Genomic DNA, 17,744 nt, shown 5'->3' on the forward strand with positions numbered 1-17,744 from the left:
GGTCACAAAATACTCAGTTAACACAATACAGATCATAATGGTTTATTAAGTATGGGTTAATTACAATATAGCATTGTTTCACAAACTGAAGATGAATTCTGCCAAGTACCCAATTGTACAGCGGCACACCACTACATATTTTTAAAACCAAAAGCTCACATTTGTAGGCAACATGAGGATGTTGAACACTACAGAAGCAAAAGCCTTAATGAAAATTTAATTTGCATCACAAACCACAGATGCAGATAAATTGCATCACCTGAAGAAACTTAACGTTGCACTTGCCTCCAGTTTAACCGAGAATACAAAATCGAACTACTGTATATGCTTAAAACAAACTCCTTTTAACTTTCATCCAATCACAATATAAACTCTTGCAACTTCCAATGGCAGTTAGTCACATGACTGCACACTCATGATAGAACCATTTTGAAAAATCCGTTCAATGTACACAACTGCAAATAGCCTGTCATTGGGAAACACCACACCAATTTCAGCAGGTCACAGAAAACCAGGCATTCAATAACTGGAAAATTAAAAATCATATGGACATTGGGTCAGAGCACAAGAGGCTGACAATTTTGTAATATTGCTGCATTTTGGAGAAACAAAATCACCATATAAAACATGAGGAAACCACAAAGATCCACAACTTTATCAGCTCACGTACAGTAACAACACTTGAGTTTTCTTTAAAATTACTTTGGAAATGGTACAATTAAACAACAGTAAATAACATTGGCTAGTTCTCTTACCAAAATAATGGAAGCACAGTTCCCTCAATTTAGGCCGATTTTCCAAAAACATTTTTTTTACACAAGTAATAGGAAATGTACATGTATACAACTTGCATTGCCATATTTTCAGATACAAATTGAGAGGGAATCTTCTGGTGTCCACATTTTCCACAAGCATTTGGCTCTTAATTAAAGCCAAGTTACTGAACTACACCACAAACTTAAATCTTTAATGTTTTACACCAAAGTTTGTGCATTAAATATCAACTTATAAATTAAATGTTTATTACATCAATAAACCAATTTAGCCAATTGGAAACTCTTAATCCAAAACAATCTTCGATCATGTACTGGCAGAGGCAGATCAGCAGAGGCGACTGTGCTTCCTAGGTCAAATGCCACATTTTGTGCACGAGCAATGAAACGTAACAAAAAATGAAATTTGATCTACAATAACGACCCAAAACAAACTGCAGCTTAATGGAAAATAAGTTCTGTACACAGCCTTCTGCCTGCCTTCTCTAATCAAAGGGGGCTGTGAGGTGCTCCGGTTTGTTGCCAGCCACGAAGTGCTCCCACATGCGATAGTAGAGACGCTCCAGATCTCCGCCATACTGCTTGTTGTTGAAGAGAGGGCTGCCCAGCCGTTGCCGCCACACCTTGGCGCGGATCTTTTTGAGGCTGAAAAGTAGCGAGGAAACAAAAGGAGATTATTAATTACACAGTGGATTTAAGTTACTTACTGTAGAAGAAAAAAATCCGAATAAACATCTATAAAGGTTCCAACTTTGAGATATATTTGGGGGACGGTTACGTACTACTCGGCATCAGTGCCGAGCCTCACGGCAATCTCCTCGTAGTCCTGTCTGTTCTTGGCAACCAGTTCGGGGCAACCCAGGGTGGTCAGCTGTGCAGTCGCCACACGTGACGCAAGTGTCTCAGCTGCCAGGCAACATCAAGCATGCAAAAGTTAGCGTTATTGTCAACACCAAGGAGGCTATGATAGGCAAGTGTGCAAAAATTCACGAAAAACTGACAAATGTTCAGACTTTACAATTATCAAAACATATAATTTGAAAATATAAACGTTCTTAACATTAACCAAGCTCTTTTGCTTCACGAATTTAAACATTTAGGCTATTACATGTTGGCCTATGACCAAATTAAGGGAACGCACAGGCAATTTAATCAGATTCCCTAAGCTAGGCAGGACTGAGCCTGAATAGTGCTTGCATAGGCAACCAGCAAGCAAAACAGGCTGTTAAAGCCTCGAGCTGTGGTGGGGGCAGCAGAGGGAAGTGCAGCAAAAACAATTGTCCTGTGTTATGTTCCCTGCCTTCAGTATCTGCACTGACCAGCACTGTGAAGTACGGTCAAATATCCTTCACAACCAGCACAGCATGGGGAAGCCCTGATCCAGCAGTGGAATAACAAAACGGCTGTATAGATTTTTTCCAATTTTATTGTTGTTTTCACACCTGATGATGATTGCTTGTGTTGCAGTCGAAACGTCGTGATAAATTTGTTTTATATTTTTATTATTTCATTGTTTTCCTTCTACGTGACTTACCGAAAGAACCAACAATATGAATCCCTGCAGTCACGAAAGCTTTAAACAAATTTTCGGCTGTATATTATACGTAATATTAATTGGGAGTTCCCGTAACTTGTAAAACAGATTCGTTTGGGCGAGCTATCGTTAATCATGCAAACACTTAATTTCAACCCATGTAGTTTTTTTTACTTAAAAACAGTGCAACACACCGGGGAGGGTGACCATGGGCGTGCCAGCCCACAACACGTCCATGCCGGTGGTGTGACCGTTGCAGAGTGGCGTGTCCAAGCACACGTCGGCCAGTTGCCCGCGCCGCACATGCTCCTCCTTCGGTGCAACTGGCGAAAACACAACGCGGTTCGCTGCCAGGCCCAAACTCTGCGCGCACGCCGAGATGTTGGGCTCACCCACTGCCGGAAAGCGCAGCAGCCACAAAATGCTGTTGGGCACGCGCTTCAGGATCTGTAACAGGCACAGGCACGCACGCATATGCACAGATAAGCTTAACTGGAAACCAGGGGCGTTGGACACGTTCAGATTTGTAAGGATGTGTAAAGGGCAAATATTTTAACCAAACAGCAAAGCATTCTTCGTGTTTCTAGGAACAATGGCCCTTGTGATTTTTTAGAATGTGAATTGAAAATCTAATTGTGTAAATAATCCCATTTTACAAACACTAATCACTCATAATTTTAGGTATTTAGTAACCGTTGGCAAACAAAAGTGAAAGTGTATAAAGTACTACTACTCACATTAACCCACATCTGAAGAGTGGCTGGGTCAATCTTGTACAGCTGGTTGAAGTTGCAGTACACGATAGAATCCTCCGGAAGTCCGTACTGTGATCGCGTGGTCACCAAGATGCTGCGCGGCACCTCCTCACCTGTCGCTGCTTTGTTGTTGATCTAAATAAGACATTGGTGTACTTGAACAAACTTGTCTTTTCATTGTAAAGCATGGTTCATTAAAAACGTGGTTTTAAATCCCATAATTATACGAGATTAACTTTAGTGGAATTCATTAAATTTATAGAACAGTTTTTAGTGTTGCAGGTTTTAAAAATCACTTTTGGCTAAAAATGAAAAACTAATGTAAAAAGCACATGCCACACAAAATTAAGTTTGCAGCAGCATTTATGAGGTCAAAATTCACACGTTTACCCATTGTGAAGCAATGTCAAGCAATTTAAACAAATCTCAGCTATCACCAACCAACTTGTGCTTAACAATATAACGGGCTTCAGTTGCTTTCTGCCGAAGTATACCGTTGAAGAACAGATTAATTTAGCGTCCGTTTACGAGCTTACTTTAAAAGGGGACACCAAACCCACACTCTCTCACCTGTGTTGTCGCCAGCCCATTGGTGACAACGAAGTTGTTGATGCTGACCTGCACCTGCCCTCTATTTATCATGGTAATAATTGCCTCAGCCGCTGTGTTCATGGGAACCACGGGCAGAGCGATGGTATTCTCCTGGTCATCATCGCCACCCTCCTGATATTTAATCTGTAAACCCGGACACATTTCCAGTATCAACTCAACAGATCTCACGCGGTTATCTACTAACAAAATCTTCACGGTTGAACATGCGTAAGTACTGTTCATTTGCAGCCTATCTTAAGAGCATGAAGTGAACTCAAGGTGAGCGAATACAACTAATGCTCAAATCTTAAATGCCCATGCAACCAGCTTGAACTAGATTGAATGGTACTGTTATGCAAATCTATTGTACATTCAATTCCTTGGGGCACCACCCCAAACAAAATGTTCGCCAGCAAAATCCAGTTTTACCTGTTGAGTATGTCAGTATGCATTTCATTATTCAAATTGTGGCATGTGCCACGAGGTACCTCACAGCTGTTTCAATTTGAAGTGCAACTATCAACAGGGGAACACCCCCCCCCCCCCCCAGATGATAAATTAGATCGTCCCCCCGCCCCCGGATTGAACACGAGAAAAGTGCGCGTTTAAGAAAGATTGCATACATAACCAAACAAGATCACGCCATCAATAAATGTTAAGACGTATTTACAAACCGTCTCGTAAAATTATTCTCAAATGCTAATTTGTAAACTACTCATGAACTGCATAATTCGTGATTTCAAGTTACAAACAAAACTGGCCTCAACGGTGGCTCACCTTCATGACCTTGACACCATCGCCCAAGGCGTCAAGGAAGGCCTGCATATCAATGCTGTTGAGAACCACACGGTTGTCATAGACGAGGCCATTTGCCTTCAGGTCAATCACTGCTTTCTCCTGTGAAATAAGAACATCTTATCATTTCAAAGCATTAACAAAGTACTTTAGATGATACAAATGTTTTTAACATACAGAATGAAATCTCAGCAGCTTTGAAGTATTACAAACTCAGGGTCTCATAAGTGTAGGGCAGAAAGAGTAACACAGAATTATAGAAACGAACAAAGACTGTCAAGTACGCAAAATTCACTGCTACTTGACAAAAAGATAAGCAGTAAACCGAACACCCCATACCTTGAGATGTGGGAACATGTTCATGTGGTCGCCAATGAAGAAAGTGTTGGGCATATACGCCAGCTTCTCGGAATACTGCGAGGCAAGCTCTATTGGTGACGTTACTTTGTCCGTCACGATGTAGTCCATGAAGGCAGCGCCACTGGTTCCTGGGTAACCCAGCCACATGCACTACACATGCATGAAGACAATGCCCAGTGCACAAAAGAAAAAACAAGACACACACGTGTCAATTTAGAGTCCCTAACACAGCACGGCATGAATGGCAAAGGTATGTCTTAAAGGGCGCCACGGTATAAAGATGTTAACTACCTCGCCTGGTATACAGGAGGTCATGGGTTCAATCCTGAACCTGACACCTGTATATTTGTAGTTTGCACGTTCACCCCGTGGTTGTAGCTCTTTCTCCGGGTCCTCCGGGTCTTCCCTCCACACATGCGCTTACAGTATTTGGCCGCTCTAAATTTCCACAAGCCACTTGATTGGGCTATCATTTGTGGCAAGGTCACCTCGGAAAAAGAGCTATATAGCTCAGTGGACCTTACCTGGTAAAATATATATATATTTTTAATGGTGTACTGGAAGATCTGACGTGTGACCCACCTGCACGGGTGCAGGGCGCAGAGCAAACAGCTCGTTTCTTGCCCCCTTGGTGTAGCCGTTCATGTTCACCAGGATGTGGATTCCATCCTGGTGGATCCGGTCTGCAGCCTTGCCATTGCAGGGGATCTGTTTTCAAAGAAGAGCAATTGGTGTAAAATGGACAGTATTAAAGTTGGGATGTTAAAAAAAGGTATGAAATAGTAACATATTTCAATTGTAAAGCAGTGCCACACACCTGTGAGAGATCAACAAAGTGTTGAGCCTCGGACACAACTTTGGAGCGGAAGTTTGTTCCATCATCTGGGCTCAATGCATAGCAAAACACCTGTAAAAATACAACACATTCCACACACGATAATAAAACAATCCACAAATCTTTGCACACCACACTTGAGGCTTTGCGTTTAGCATCACAGAATAAATATTGATCAGAATACCCTTCTAGCTATCCCAAATTGGTGCCAATGGCCTAAAAGCACAAATATTGGTTACTATCGTCGAACCTCCCCGCACAGTTTGAACCTTCCACGCCAGCAATGGTCAACATTCAAACGATTCAGGACCGGGCGTGTGGCCGATGCGGCCCCCTGATGCACAAATGATACTTATGGCGGTACCCCGGGGTACCAAATAATACAAAATGGCCGAGGCAATTAATATTTTATTTCTGGGACACTTTTTTTCCCAGGGGTGTACTTAACTCCACGACTGGGGTACCAATCAATCCAAAATCAGTGCTGTCGAAATGCGAGGACAATTGCGCCGAAACCCTGAACGCTCGTATGCACCATAGTGCATCGTGTACAGCTCGTCGAGATGAGTCAATTGCTGCATCGCCGGCCACCAGACTAAAAATGACTGCATCACGGACATTATGCGAGAGCCGGGGTAACTATGGTACCCCGGGGTACCGCCATGATTCAAATGGCGTATAACAGATTCGGCAGCCTGCGAGTGCGGCAACGAATACCAAACCATCCACCACATTGTAAACTCTGCCGCACCTGCTGTTTTCACTCCTTTAAAGGAGGAATGGATGAGATCCACTTTGCTTTTGAACAAACCGAGTGTATAACAAATACAAAATGAAATCTTTAAATCTGCTGTTATTAATCCACACGAAAGAAGATTGATTACGTGTCACCATCTCACCTCAACCTTGTCCTTGTTGTGCATGCCAGGGATGGACTGCATAAGGTGCGACGTTGGGTGGTTGCCAAAGTCGGAGCTCACGTAGCCGATCCTCAGCCGTCCATTACTTGTCTTCAGATCCTTAATGTGCTCAAAGGGCGGCTTGTGAAGTACATTAATCTGTGAACACAGCCGCAGATCAGTCTACAGCGATCACAAATAGGCAATGCCAACATAGGCTAGAGAAGTGTACAAGTGAGCCAGCTTTGTCAACAAGACGGAAAATAAACCAGACATAAGTCTGTGCATCACAATATAAACATCAAACACCTTGCCAACACACTAATCCTAGTGCCTCCGATTAGCACGGTTGACTACGTACGGTGCAAAATAATTTTAACATATAGTAGAGCGTTCAATCTGGTCAAGATACACCGACTAGGTATGCCAGCAAAGCATGGCAGTTTGGGTGGCGACCAAAGCCAGGGTTCAAAGTCGAGGCACGGACCTTGTCGAGGCAGAGGTTGCCATGTCGCTCAGCGATGGCCCTGCGGAACGCGTGCGAGAGGGGATACAGCATGCTGTGGTGGGGGTGCACCGACGGGAGGCGGTTCTTCTCCAGCTGCTCTGCCACTATCTGCACGAGCTTCTTCATGCGCTCGTCATAGTCTGTCCAGTCGCAAATAATCTGAGGGAAAAATGTAAGAGCAATTATTTGTTAGGAAATGCACAAACGCGAATAAAGTACAAAAATGGCTAACGTTTTTTCACACGTGGAAATAGATGGGCGAACGCTGGGTCTCACCTGTAGGCAGTGTGCAAGATTGCAATAGGCATCTGGAAAGTCTGGCTTCAACTTCAATGCAGTTCTGTATGATGAGATAGCTTCAGGAATATTTCCAGAATCCTGCCGGGAGAGAAATTTAATATTTCACAATTACACAACAAAATGGGAAACACATTTAATAAAACAGGGGGGATAAGTTTAAATCAATAATTTATATGCAAGTTTTACTGCGCATAGCATCGATTTTTTTAAAGCTTGCAGTGTCCGTATATAATCAAATATATTAAAAGCGCACTGTGCGCAGTGCACCGAAAAGAATAAACACCGATCCAATGTAAACCAATCTACTTGAGCTTTGGATGATGTTGTGAAAGCATCCCGTGGGCGTATACAGCTGTGACCCCACCACACCTACCTTGTGGATGGAGGCGAGGTTGCTGTGTGCATCTGCGAAGGCAGGGTTGATCTGTATGGCACGCGTGTAGCACTGCAGCGCCCCCTGCACGTCCTGCATCTCCTTCAGGGTGTTGCCCATGTTGGAATAGGCGTCGGCAAAAGTTGGGCTGATCCTGGAAGGTGGAGATTAAAAACACAAGCGTTAGGTTACTCCTGAGTGCCTCTTCTATTGCATACTGGGATACCATGTATGGAGGGAGGGACGTGAGAAGTAGTGTGGTGTACCGGATGGCCTCCTTGTAATGGAGGAGTGCATCCTGGAGTTTTCCCTGCTGCTGCAGCACACTTGCCAGGTTCGAATGTGCGGCCGCAAACTCTGGAAACACCTGCAAAGCAAAACCATTAACACATCCGCCTGAAGCACCGGTAAAAGGGTCAGTCACATTTTACTGCAAATTATGGCGCGATTGCAATTCTATACATTGCACAAAGGCCAATACTGTTAAAAAAAGCCCACTGCCGCAGCCAAACCTACTTCCCCTTTCGAGGACTATATCAGTTATGTTTTGGTTGTCCAGCTATGTTGAAACCAGTCAGACGAGTAAAACGTGCAGCTCATGCACAAAGCACTGGGCCCAGCAGGTCTCACCTCCAGGGCCTTGCGGTAGAGACGTACGGCCTCCTCGATGTTGCCTTGCTCTCGCTTTATGTTGGCCAGGTTGTTCAGGGAGTCCGCATGGTTTGGACAAAGGTGCAGCGCTGTGTTGTAGCATTCTTCGGCCTCCGCAATCTGATGAAAGCACATTTTGACACGCATCATTAGCCAGTTTTCTTTCTGTGCAATGTAAATTCCCCCATTTTTAATTGCTTCCTGTAGTGGAAAATACCGCAAAACTAAATTAGAAATTATTAACTAAGCACAAAACATTCCAGTACAATCCAGCCCCTCTATTTAAGAAGCCAACGTGGGACGGAGGCGCAGTGGGATTGCTGCACTGCACCGAGCCCAGTTACCCGAAATGGTTTAAACTCTTGGCCACAGCTAACATCAGTTAAGAGTGATATCTGGTCTGGTCCTGCCCTTACCAACCACCCCCCTTCCCCAACCTGCACCCATTAGCATGAAGTGTGGTTTAATCCAACAGTAAATTGACAAGGGCCGTACGTGTGTTCCAACGCGATAGACAACCACGCGCACCCAACTCACATTTCCCTTCTCCTTGAGCGCATTGGCCAAGTTGCAATAGGCGTCGGGGAAGTTCGGCTGCAGTTCAATTGCGCGGCGATAAGTGTCAATGGCCAGGTCAATGAGACCCTGCTCATAGTAGACGCATGCCAGGTTGCCATGCACAACCGCGTGGTTGTGGTTCAGGCTGAGTGCGCGCAGGTATGCGGCCACCGCCCTGGGTTGTCACACAAGCACAAATGTTACAGCACAAAATGTTACAGCACAAATGATACGCGGACACGTTTACAGCGATTATACGAGTGGAAAGCTGTTAATGAGTGCGACAACGAATGATTAAAGTTGAATAATGAAACCATCATAACACTTTGTGATGTCTCATCTTAAGGCTGTTGTGAGATTTAGCATATTAAGACACTAAAAATATACGTAAACAGATATACATATTTCGGCAAGTATAAAAATGTATTACCTGTCAAAAATTCTGGCTTCCTTCAAGACATTGCCAAGGTTGATATAGGCATCCAAGAAATTTGGGTCCAAGCTTACAGCCTGTAAATATAAAAAAATAAACATACATTAAGTAACAAAAAGCAAAACTTGCCACGAGAAACAGAGCACATATCTCCCAACAGCAGAATATAAAGATAACCAGATGTGCGTGTAGCCACAACTTAACTATGTTTGCATCAAGATTCAAATTAACAAAATATGCATAATAATTCATGATCAGAAATAAATTGTTTACCTTTTCAAAATGATGAATGGCAAGCCATATCTCTCCTTGGCTGTTGAACACACATCCAAGGTTGCTCCAAGCCACGGAGAAGTTTGGCTGCGTTTCTATCGCCTTTAAGTAACAAGCCTTTGGAGTTTGGAGGGTTTCAAAGCATCATTTACACAGCGATAAGCAAAGACGTAACATGATAGGGACAGCAAGTGGAGACGGTATAGAAAGAAACAGAGGAGAGGATGGAAAGGGGGGTTTGGAAGGGAGCGTGGGGGATTGAGTGGATGGGGGGGGGGACGGGGAAAGAAAACAAGTGTTAGTCCAAATAACACTGCCAAGATCAGAGTTTGAGGCAAGCCTGTAGCATGGTTTCAGCGCGCGCGCGCGTCAGCGCCAGACAAAAGCGCAGGGTGGGGGAAATCGGAACCCGCTGTCGTCGATCAGCCTTCTGCCTCACTGAAATCGCCACAGAGGCCATGTAGCATGCTCTAGCGCCCATCCAGCATTGTTGAGTTATGGAACATGGGAATTTGGATTTTTAGCAATTTACTTGAAAAAAAAATCTCATAACTAATTCCCCGTATAAAGTTTTGTTTTTACAACTGAAAGCAAAATAAACCAGGCGAATTTTAAAGAACAAAAAAAATGTATACATTGTGGTATTCTGGTTTTGTTGAACAGGGAATTAGTTACCTTTCAGGATAATTTCTTTACGTCACTATTCAATGTGGTCTTAAAAAGTGTCACAACCGTCAATGCTGGACAGGCCACTTGTGCTCCATGGTCACTATGTAGGAGCGCAGGGAGCAGGGGCTGGGGGCAAGGGTGGTGGAGGGGGGCGGGGGGGAGGGTGCAGGGTCGGGGGCTTGGGGGGGGGGGTCGCAAGCGAGCGCTGCGCACGTGCTGCCACGCATATTGGACTCGCTCCACTCCAGCCCTACCGCAAATCGCTCAGCGCTGCTACAGGCCTGCCCCTTCGCTAAGCGCAAGTCGCAGCGCAAAACATGAAACAAAACCAGACGACGTTGCAGTAAGGACATGGAAAAAAAAAGATACAAAAAAATTAGGTTAGAAGTCTTTGTGTTTCTGTAATGTATTTAACACAAATTATATTCAATTGGTCAGGGTCAACATTAACGTTACTGTTTTGCATCTTGATGAGAGGAATTAAAAGTAAAATCTCGTTCTGAAGTTCCTTTTTGTCACAAAAAGTTAAGAAACAGACAGTCCAAAGTGACGAGGTACAAAGTAAGGAGGGATGATGGAGGCAAATTGCCGATTTGTTTTCTTGCCGATGCTACAAACCCCTTTTACCATCATTCACTTTTTTCACAGGCGATGCTGGCAGACTGAGCCACTACATCCGGCCTCGAGCTCGTTGCTTCGAAGCCAGGCACCTACAGGGCTTTTTCTCACCTTCAGTAACCTTTGTCAACATCATTTCAATAACCAAACGGAGAGAAAGAATAAAAAGACAAAATCGTTAGTATTGGTTCACAACAACAGCAACAACAATGAGAGAACAAAAATCACAATCTCTCTAGTGCCCTAACAGTTTTAGACTTTTCTATTTAATATGTAAGCAATGTTAACATAACTTGGGGCCCTCAATTGTTTTTAGCACTATTTAAGGTCATTTAAATTTGGAAGGCGGGGTGCTGGTGTGGCTGCTCCACATGCTGGCAATGCGCAGTCCACTAAAAAGCCTGATCCTGGTTTTACAAATGGAATACAGTAAAAACAGGTTAACTTCACGTCTGAAAGAAAAGCATCAAATTCCTATAAACAGCCAGCGCAATGTAATCCTATCGCTGTATTTCGCGCAAAGGTGGGGTTGCTGGGGGGCAGGGAGTGCGCTTCGGGACGCGCTGCCGTTTGTGGGTGCCGCTCGGTAAAGGTCGAGCCAAGTACATGGCACTTAACGGATTTACCACGCCAATACCCGAAACCAACTTCCCAAGCGGCACTACTGCCACCGCACGTCCGAGAGATGCCGCACGGCGACAAAACAAGAGTTGCGGGGCTTTGTGATCTGCGGCACCCAGGCCCGACAGTGCGCCCCGTTTTAAAGGTGAGGGGAGTGCGGGGGGGGGGGGGCGCATTTGTGGCGCGTGCACGTTTGGGATCGGGAAGCAAGGGGCTGGAGGCCGCACCTTTCACACAATCGCAGCGCCAAGATGCATTCGGCCAACCGCCCCACACCATGCTTCCTTCACCCTGTGCGGTTTCGCTTCAGCGCAGCATTAGGTGGCCAGCATCCCAATTATGTGTTATTCCCATTCACAGTCGATGATGCAATCTTTTTTGCAAGTTGGATGAATGATGAGAAGTCAATATTTATTACTGCATACGGCCACCTTATGCTTTTCCTTATCATACTTTGCCAGCATGTCTACACAAGCCAAAGGAGCACAAGTGCCAGATTTCAATGCCGATTACATTTATAATTAGCGCTTATATATGAACATAAGGCCTGCAGCCTTTATATGGCCAAGAGTCAATTGCAAACAAATGTATACAATATATTGCTATATAGCTAAATAATATGTCCTAACATACAGGACTCTTGGGCAAGCCAATTCATTTTAAAGTTACATGCGAAAAGGATTAATTTTTGTGACCATCGAAAGGTTTTTTCCCCCTTCCAAGTGAACATGTATTATGATACATGGAATCTTTCCAAATTACAAGCATCTCCATGAATGAGACATGTAGGCTATATATTAAAAGTTTTGCTTGACCAAGCAAAACAAATTACTTTAAGTGAAGAAAACACGACATTCACAAGAGTCCACTTGAGAAGTGGTTTTAGTCGAGCGGCTATTTCGTTGTATTGCATCTCACTGCAATATGCCCAGAGTCCTTTTCCTGCCCCAGACAAACGGCATAGAGGATCAGAAGTCCTACCTTCGCCTCTTCTAACCGACCGAGAGCTTTAAGCAGATTTCCCAAGTCACTGCGCACACAGTACAGGTCCTAGGAAACAAAAAAAGGCAGGGATAGAAAGTGCTAATTATTTGTTTTATTCATTACCATAATAATAAATAGACCAAGAGGCGTATGTCTCCTGACACATCAACTGCACAACTATATTTCATAATTTTTAAACACGTAAATTACTGTCTTGGGAAATATTCTGCCTGGCATTTCACCACAGACAATGGCGGCCAAATGACATAAGCCCTGAGAGGCAGAGTTAAAGACAGGCGAGAGTAAGGCACTGCACTCACTGGATTGTACTGCAAGGCAGTCACGTAGGCCTGCACTGCGCCCTCCAAGTCCCCGGCAGCCACCAGCGCTGCCGCCAAGTTAATGTAGCCGTCGATGAAGTCGGGCTTGAGGCGCACGGCATGTCTGTAGTGCTCCAGAGCCTCCGCCAGCTGCCCGCGCTCCTTGAACACGTTACCCAGGTTGGAGTAGGCCTCCGCCAGCATTGGATTCTGCTTAATCGCCAGTGTGCTGAAGTGTGCCGACCTTCACATGAGGACGGCCAGCGAGGATTAAAAATAAAATACCGTTAGGCGCTGAGCAGATGGCACTTCACACCCCTATGAAGAGCTCGTGTATTAAGCAGACTTGACAACACCCATGTAAAGTGATGCAACCAGGCAAATTCCGTGGTGCACATTACTTGTAGCGTGGCCAATGGAGGGATACTATCTTCCCTCAGTCAAAGCTACCCATGTTTACGCAGGTTCTGACTCCATTAGAATAAATAATATCAATGGAAATGTGAAAAAGAAAAACTTTTAAATAGCATTGCAAAATGTTGAGGACTGTACAGCATTTCCATGGAATGCAAATGCAATAATTCTTAGTTTCCTGTTATTACGTTTTTTTTCCATTCACATTTTAAAAATACCCAGCAGATGACTAAACAAAAAATCCAAAACTAAAGCCAGTTCCTGCACTTGATGGGGTTAAAATGGCAGCTCAATTGTCTCCAGCCAACCACATTTAAATGCCAAATTGTTAGCCTTAAACAGCCCCACAACAGACTGCATGGCAAACAATACAACTGTGTATTGTTATCAGGAGGCAACAGGCTCAAGATAGCTATCCACAATCCATGGCAACAAGAGCCTTAGATTCCTTATCCAACAAGTACTGGTGCAATGGCTCATTTCAGCAAGTTTCTCAACACTCCCTCGTACTTGCACAAAGATGGTTTACCAACTGGTGAGATATGGTTTTCGGTTTCCATGGTCACATCATAACATTGTCAGAAAAAAATCTGTCAAATTGTATATAAAATGCCGAGGGCCTAATACTTAACAGGTGCTGCTATAATTGAATACTCCAGGAACTAGGCTGTACGTAAAGCTCTGGAACTGTTCAGAATGTTTTATAGCATATCTCCAAAGCACAAAAGCTCCTGCCACAAACCTTGGAACTTTGCAAGTGTATATTTATCGAAATAGTAACAGGCACACATTTTTTAATCTATTCTGCATACACACCCATAAGCCATCAGGCAAGCTCAAACACTCACAATTGCAACATCTATTGGGCTGTCCTAAGAATGAGCAGGCCTATCCAACCTGGCTACATCATTTGCATAATCCATGAGCAATGATGTTAATTTAATGAGCATGAGAGTACTGTTTCTTTAATGTTTGTAAAGGAGACTCAAGGCCTCGGAAGTATGATTTGACCTTACTTCACACCCCACTCGTCGGTTCGGATTTGTGAAAGGGGAGCAGACGTGGTGAAACAAATGATTTTGCAGCAATGCCCATCACATAGCCCCGCAAGCACAACATCTAGGATCAATGTCGCTCAGCTTCCGAGAACCGGGTCATTCCAGGTTACAGCATCACATGGTAGAAATTGCTCAGCAGCTGTGGGTTTCAAGTGTGAGAAAGAAAAACAATCACCTGTCGAGACGACGGCACTGGAAGTGGATGGAAGAGAGTAGCAAAAGCACTCCCGTGTTGTCCGGCTCCTGCCTCCACAGCTGCATGCAGTGCCTCTCCGCCGCCTCGTAGTCCCCGGCCAGGTACTCACGGTGAGCCAGCTCCGCCAACCCTTGGAATGACAGTACACGTTTCGTTTGGTCTGGGGAGGGACCCCACGCACATCCGAGGGAAAAGGAAAAAAACAAAAACAAAACATTAGTATGGGTTGATGATGGGAGGGAGGGGGGGGGGGAATATAAAATGTAAATGTATATTAATATTTACTAAATACGGTACTCGCAGAATTATTACTTCAAAGTGAATCTAACCAATAGTATTGGAATTTAACGGATGTGATTGCAACTGTGGCCTTACCAGGAAGGAAGACCTTTTAAAGAACTGAATGGGTATGCATAAGCACAGGCAATTGAATAATCCAATCATCATGCAACTGGATTATTTAATGGCAAATTTAATGAAATACACAATGGGAGGAGGGGGTTAATGAGGAAAACGAAAAGCCATGGAGTCCACATCACTAAGAAAACACAGATACAGCGTTCAGCCTGCATAATCAGAGTACAGGAGAATATACTCACCCGGACAGGCATAGAAAAGCTAAACAATGCAGTTGACAGATCAGCAAACACGGACAGTGCAAAATAATAGAAAACACTTCCTTGTGGCTTGTGCATCTATTTTACAACAAAAAAATGGATTTAGAACCACAAAGCACAGGAGACATTTTTAATTTTCTCAATGTTCACACCGACGTGCTACACTGCAATTCCCACTCGTTATTGTGGCTGCCACCCAACATCAATCCGAAAATCATCTACAGAAGACGTTTGTGGGTGTAAGTGTAAACCAGTTGTCCACTTCTGAAACGTGGTTCACACGGTACAGGCTACGCTCGCGCGCCCCCAAGTGGGCTTGAGTTGTTATTGTTTTTTTTAAAACAGCCTTTTCATTTCATGAAATGGCGTCTAGTTAAATATAGTTCTGCATTATTTGAGCACACATATGATGACAGTCTCCTCCCAACACACCCGACGTCAAAACCATTGCTCGCTTCCGTCTTCAGTTATTTCATTACAGCTATCGTGTCAATGATGACGGTCAAACATCAATCGTCCCACCGCTGGATTAAGAGACCTCGACCGACGCCATCGCAACGCCTCGCCTTCCAACAATCTCATTCCTACACCGATATATGGTTTACAACTCCCGATAACGTGTTCCACCATTCTTGTGGAACACGTTCTTAATCAATGTATTGGCACATCTCCCCCCCCCCCCACCATGACAATAACACAGGGTGCGTTGTGTGCAAATCTAACCAGCGGTCGCAATTCCCGCCATTGATCTGATCTCGACAAACAACACATCTGGTGATTTTAACACGTAGGCTTTCGCCAAGCAGTAGTGCACAATTATGGGGGGAATTAACGTGTCAATCCTTTGGCCTTAAACATATATAAATCGGCGACATTTCACGCAATGACCCTTCTTCATAGCACGCACACCTATAATTCAATAACAGTTCCGACTCATTTTAATGGCCACGTTGTTCCCCACGTTCATCCCAAAATCTGCGTCATTAACTGGCCCCGTTCTCTCGCTTTATCCCCCCTCCGCCGTCTCCCGAGTTGTTGTGGAGCGCCTCGAGTCGCCATCGTGGTTCAGCCTCTGCCGGTACAATAACACCATCCATCTTACGTAACGTCGCGTCCTCCAACGCGCTTTTGGGCGCTGTTCATCGTGTGGCGTCGTGTACATGCTTACATTTTTTTCGGCACGAAAATACGCGTAAAACACAAGTGTACACGGAACGAATACGAAAGCGCACAATGCGCAGCAGATGTTTAAGGGAGGGGGGAGTCGGTAGTATTGTTGTTAACGATACCTTCACTGCGCCTTCAGCCTCATTTTTTACGCGTTCGCCATTTCCAACAGCAACTGTTGAAATAACATTCTAATAACGAATACATTAAAACGGCGTCGCATGCTACGGCCGGCTACTATTTTACTGTGCGAGGCACCGACCGACGCATATATATATTTCTCCGCCAATTTAAACCAAAGCCACAATTAACCACGGTAATAAAAAAAAGGGACGCGGATTTCGGACCGCTGTTTTTTTTTTAAACCCCCCCACTCGCGTCTAGTTTCCACGCACCGCCATTTACATCAAGCAGGCGAGCCAAGCGAGGTTAAGGGCCACGCAGAAGGAGCGTGCCTCGCTGAAATCGCTCCGTTCTCCTCGTCGGGGGAACATTCCCGCGCCGAGGCCCTCGCGGGCTCGCCGAGGGCCTAGTGGGAGAGGCCCTCAAAATGGAAGCCTGCCACTCGCCTTAGGGCGCGAGTCGCTCAGCACTACTCACAAACCAAGCCTCACCTGTCGTGTCCGTGACGCTCGCCACTCCTCCCACGGCGTTCGCCATGTCGGCCGGCACTTCAGCGAGAAGACGGTGGCTTCGAACGAAACGATTACCGTCTTGGCGGAAAGGACGAACTTAAAACGTTAAGGGGGAGAAGGGGGGGGGAAAGATGGACGCGAAGCAACCGCGAAGACGAGCAGCGTCGCGCTGCCCGCACAACGACCGGCACTACTTTCCGCCGACTCACCGCGCTTTAATAAAATAGCGACCTCCGCCCCCCCCCCCTTAGAAAATAACACCCGCACTTAACACGCGCGCTGCTCGGTGAACGCTTCAATCGACAGCATCGCGCGCGCGTTAACGCCAACAACATGTTACACAACCGTGTTTAGTTTAATTTTTTTGTTTTCAACGATATTCAAATTAGGTGGTGGTGGTGGGGGGGGTACACGGGGTGGGGGTGCACGGGGGGGTGGGGGTGCACGGGGGGTTGGGGGTGCACGGGGGGGTGGGGGTGGACGGGGGGGGGTTACACGGGGGGGGGTGCACGGGGGGTGGGGGTGGACGGGGGGGGTTACACGGGGGGGTTACACGGGGTGGGGGTGCACGGGGGGGGGGGTTACACGGGGTGGGGGTGCACGGGGGGGGGGGTTACACGGGGTGGGGGTGCACGGGGGGGGGGGGGGTTACACGGGGTGGGGGTGCACGGGGTGGGGGTGGCCACTGCGGCACGCGGAGGGATCTGGGCGCGTGGGCGCGTGGCTCGACCCCCACGTGCGGCCGCGCGGGGCGCGCCACTCACAAAAGGGCGGCTGCGGCTGATCGCAGTGCAGTGTAAATACATT

At 45.6% G+C, this 17,744-nt stretch overlaps 1 protein-coding gene across 3 annotated transcripts; it reads right to left on the reverse strand.

Annotated features, from left to right (window-relative positions):
- Positions 1-28: 28 nt before the first annotated feature.
- On the reverse strand, positions 29-17,138 carry OGT (O-linked N-acetylglucosamine (GlcNAc) transferase). Of its 3 annotated transcripts, none has more exons than XM_032955528.2 (22): positions 16,917-17,138; positions 14,498-14,648; positions 12,851-13,094; positions 12,528-12,596; positions 9,639-9,755; positions 9,363-9,442; positions 8,912-9,107; positions 8,354-8,494; positions 7,990-8,090; positions 7,724-7,877; positions 7,327-7,428; positions 7,030-7,209; positions 6,543-6,701; positions 5,626-5,715; positions 5,391-5,516; positions 4,788-4,958; positions 4,431-4,550; positions 3,633-3,797; positions 3,045-3,197; positions 2,502-2,754; positions 1,556-1,679; positions 29-1,418 (listed from the first exon to the last, which is right to left on the reverse strand). In XM_032955528.2, exons 1-22 carry the CDS (start codon positions 16,960-16,962, stop codon positions 1,259-1,261), a joined length of 3,102 nt encoding a protein of 1,033 aa, XP_032811419.1. In that variant the 5' UTR covers positions 16,963-17,138; the 3' UTR covers positions 29-1,258. The 3 variants fall into 3 exon arrangements, with proteins under 3 accessions (XP_032811419.1, XP_032811418.1, XP_032811421.1); XM_032955527.2 differs by having other exon boundaries at positions 14,498-14,678; XM_032955530.2 differs by lacking the exons at positions 12,528-12,596; positions 12,851-13,094; positions 14,498-14,648; positions 16,917-17,138 and adding an exon at positions 10,935-12,441.
- Positions 17,139-17,744: the final 606 nt, after the last annotated feature.

Source organism: Petromyzon marinus, chromosome 16 (assembly GCF_048934315.1).
Source record: "Petromyzon marinus isolate PM22_M1 ecotype Great Lakes invasive population chromosome 16, UKy_Petmar_22M1.pri1.0, whole genome shotgun sequence".
NCBI lineage: Eukaryota > Metazoa > Chordata > Hyperoartia > Petromyzontiformes > Petromyzontidae > Petromyzon > Petromyzon marinus.

What these genes read in the sequence shown, in the direction of transcription:
- OGT (XM_032955527.2), bottom strand. Translation starts at nt 16,962, where the DNA reads ATGGCGAACGCCGTGGGAGGAGTGGCGAGCGTCACGGACACGACAG. An exon ending in GAAGCCAGAATTTTTGACAG is followed by an intron (nt 9,108 to 9,362) that starts GTAATACATTTT and finishes GTGACAACCCAG; the next exon opens with GGCGGTGGCCGCATACCTGC. An exon ending in ACATGTTCCCACATCTCAAG is followed by an intron (nt 4,551 to 4,787) that starts GTATGGGGTGTT and finishes CTTATTTCACAG; the next exon opens with GAGAAAGCAGTGATTGACCT.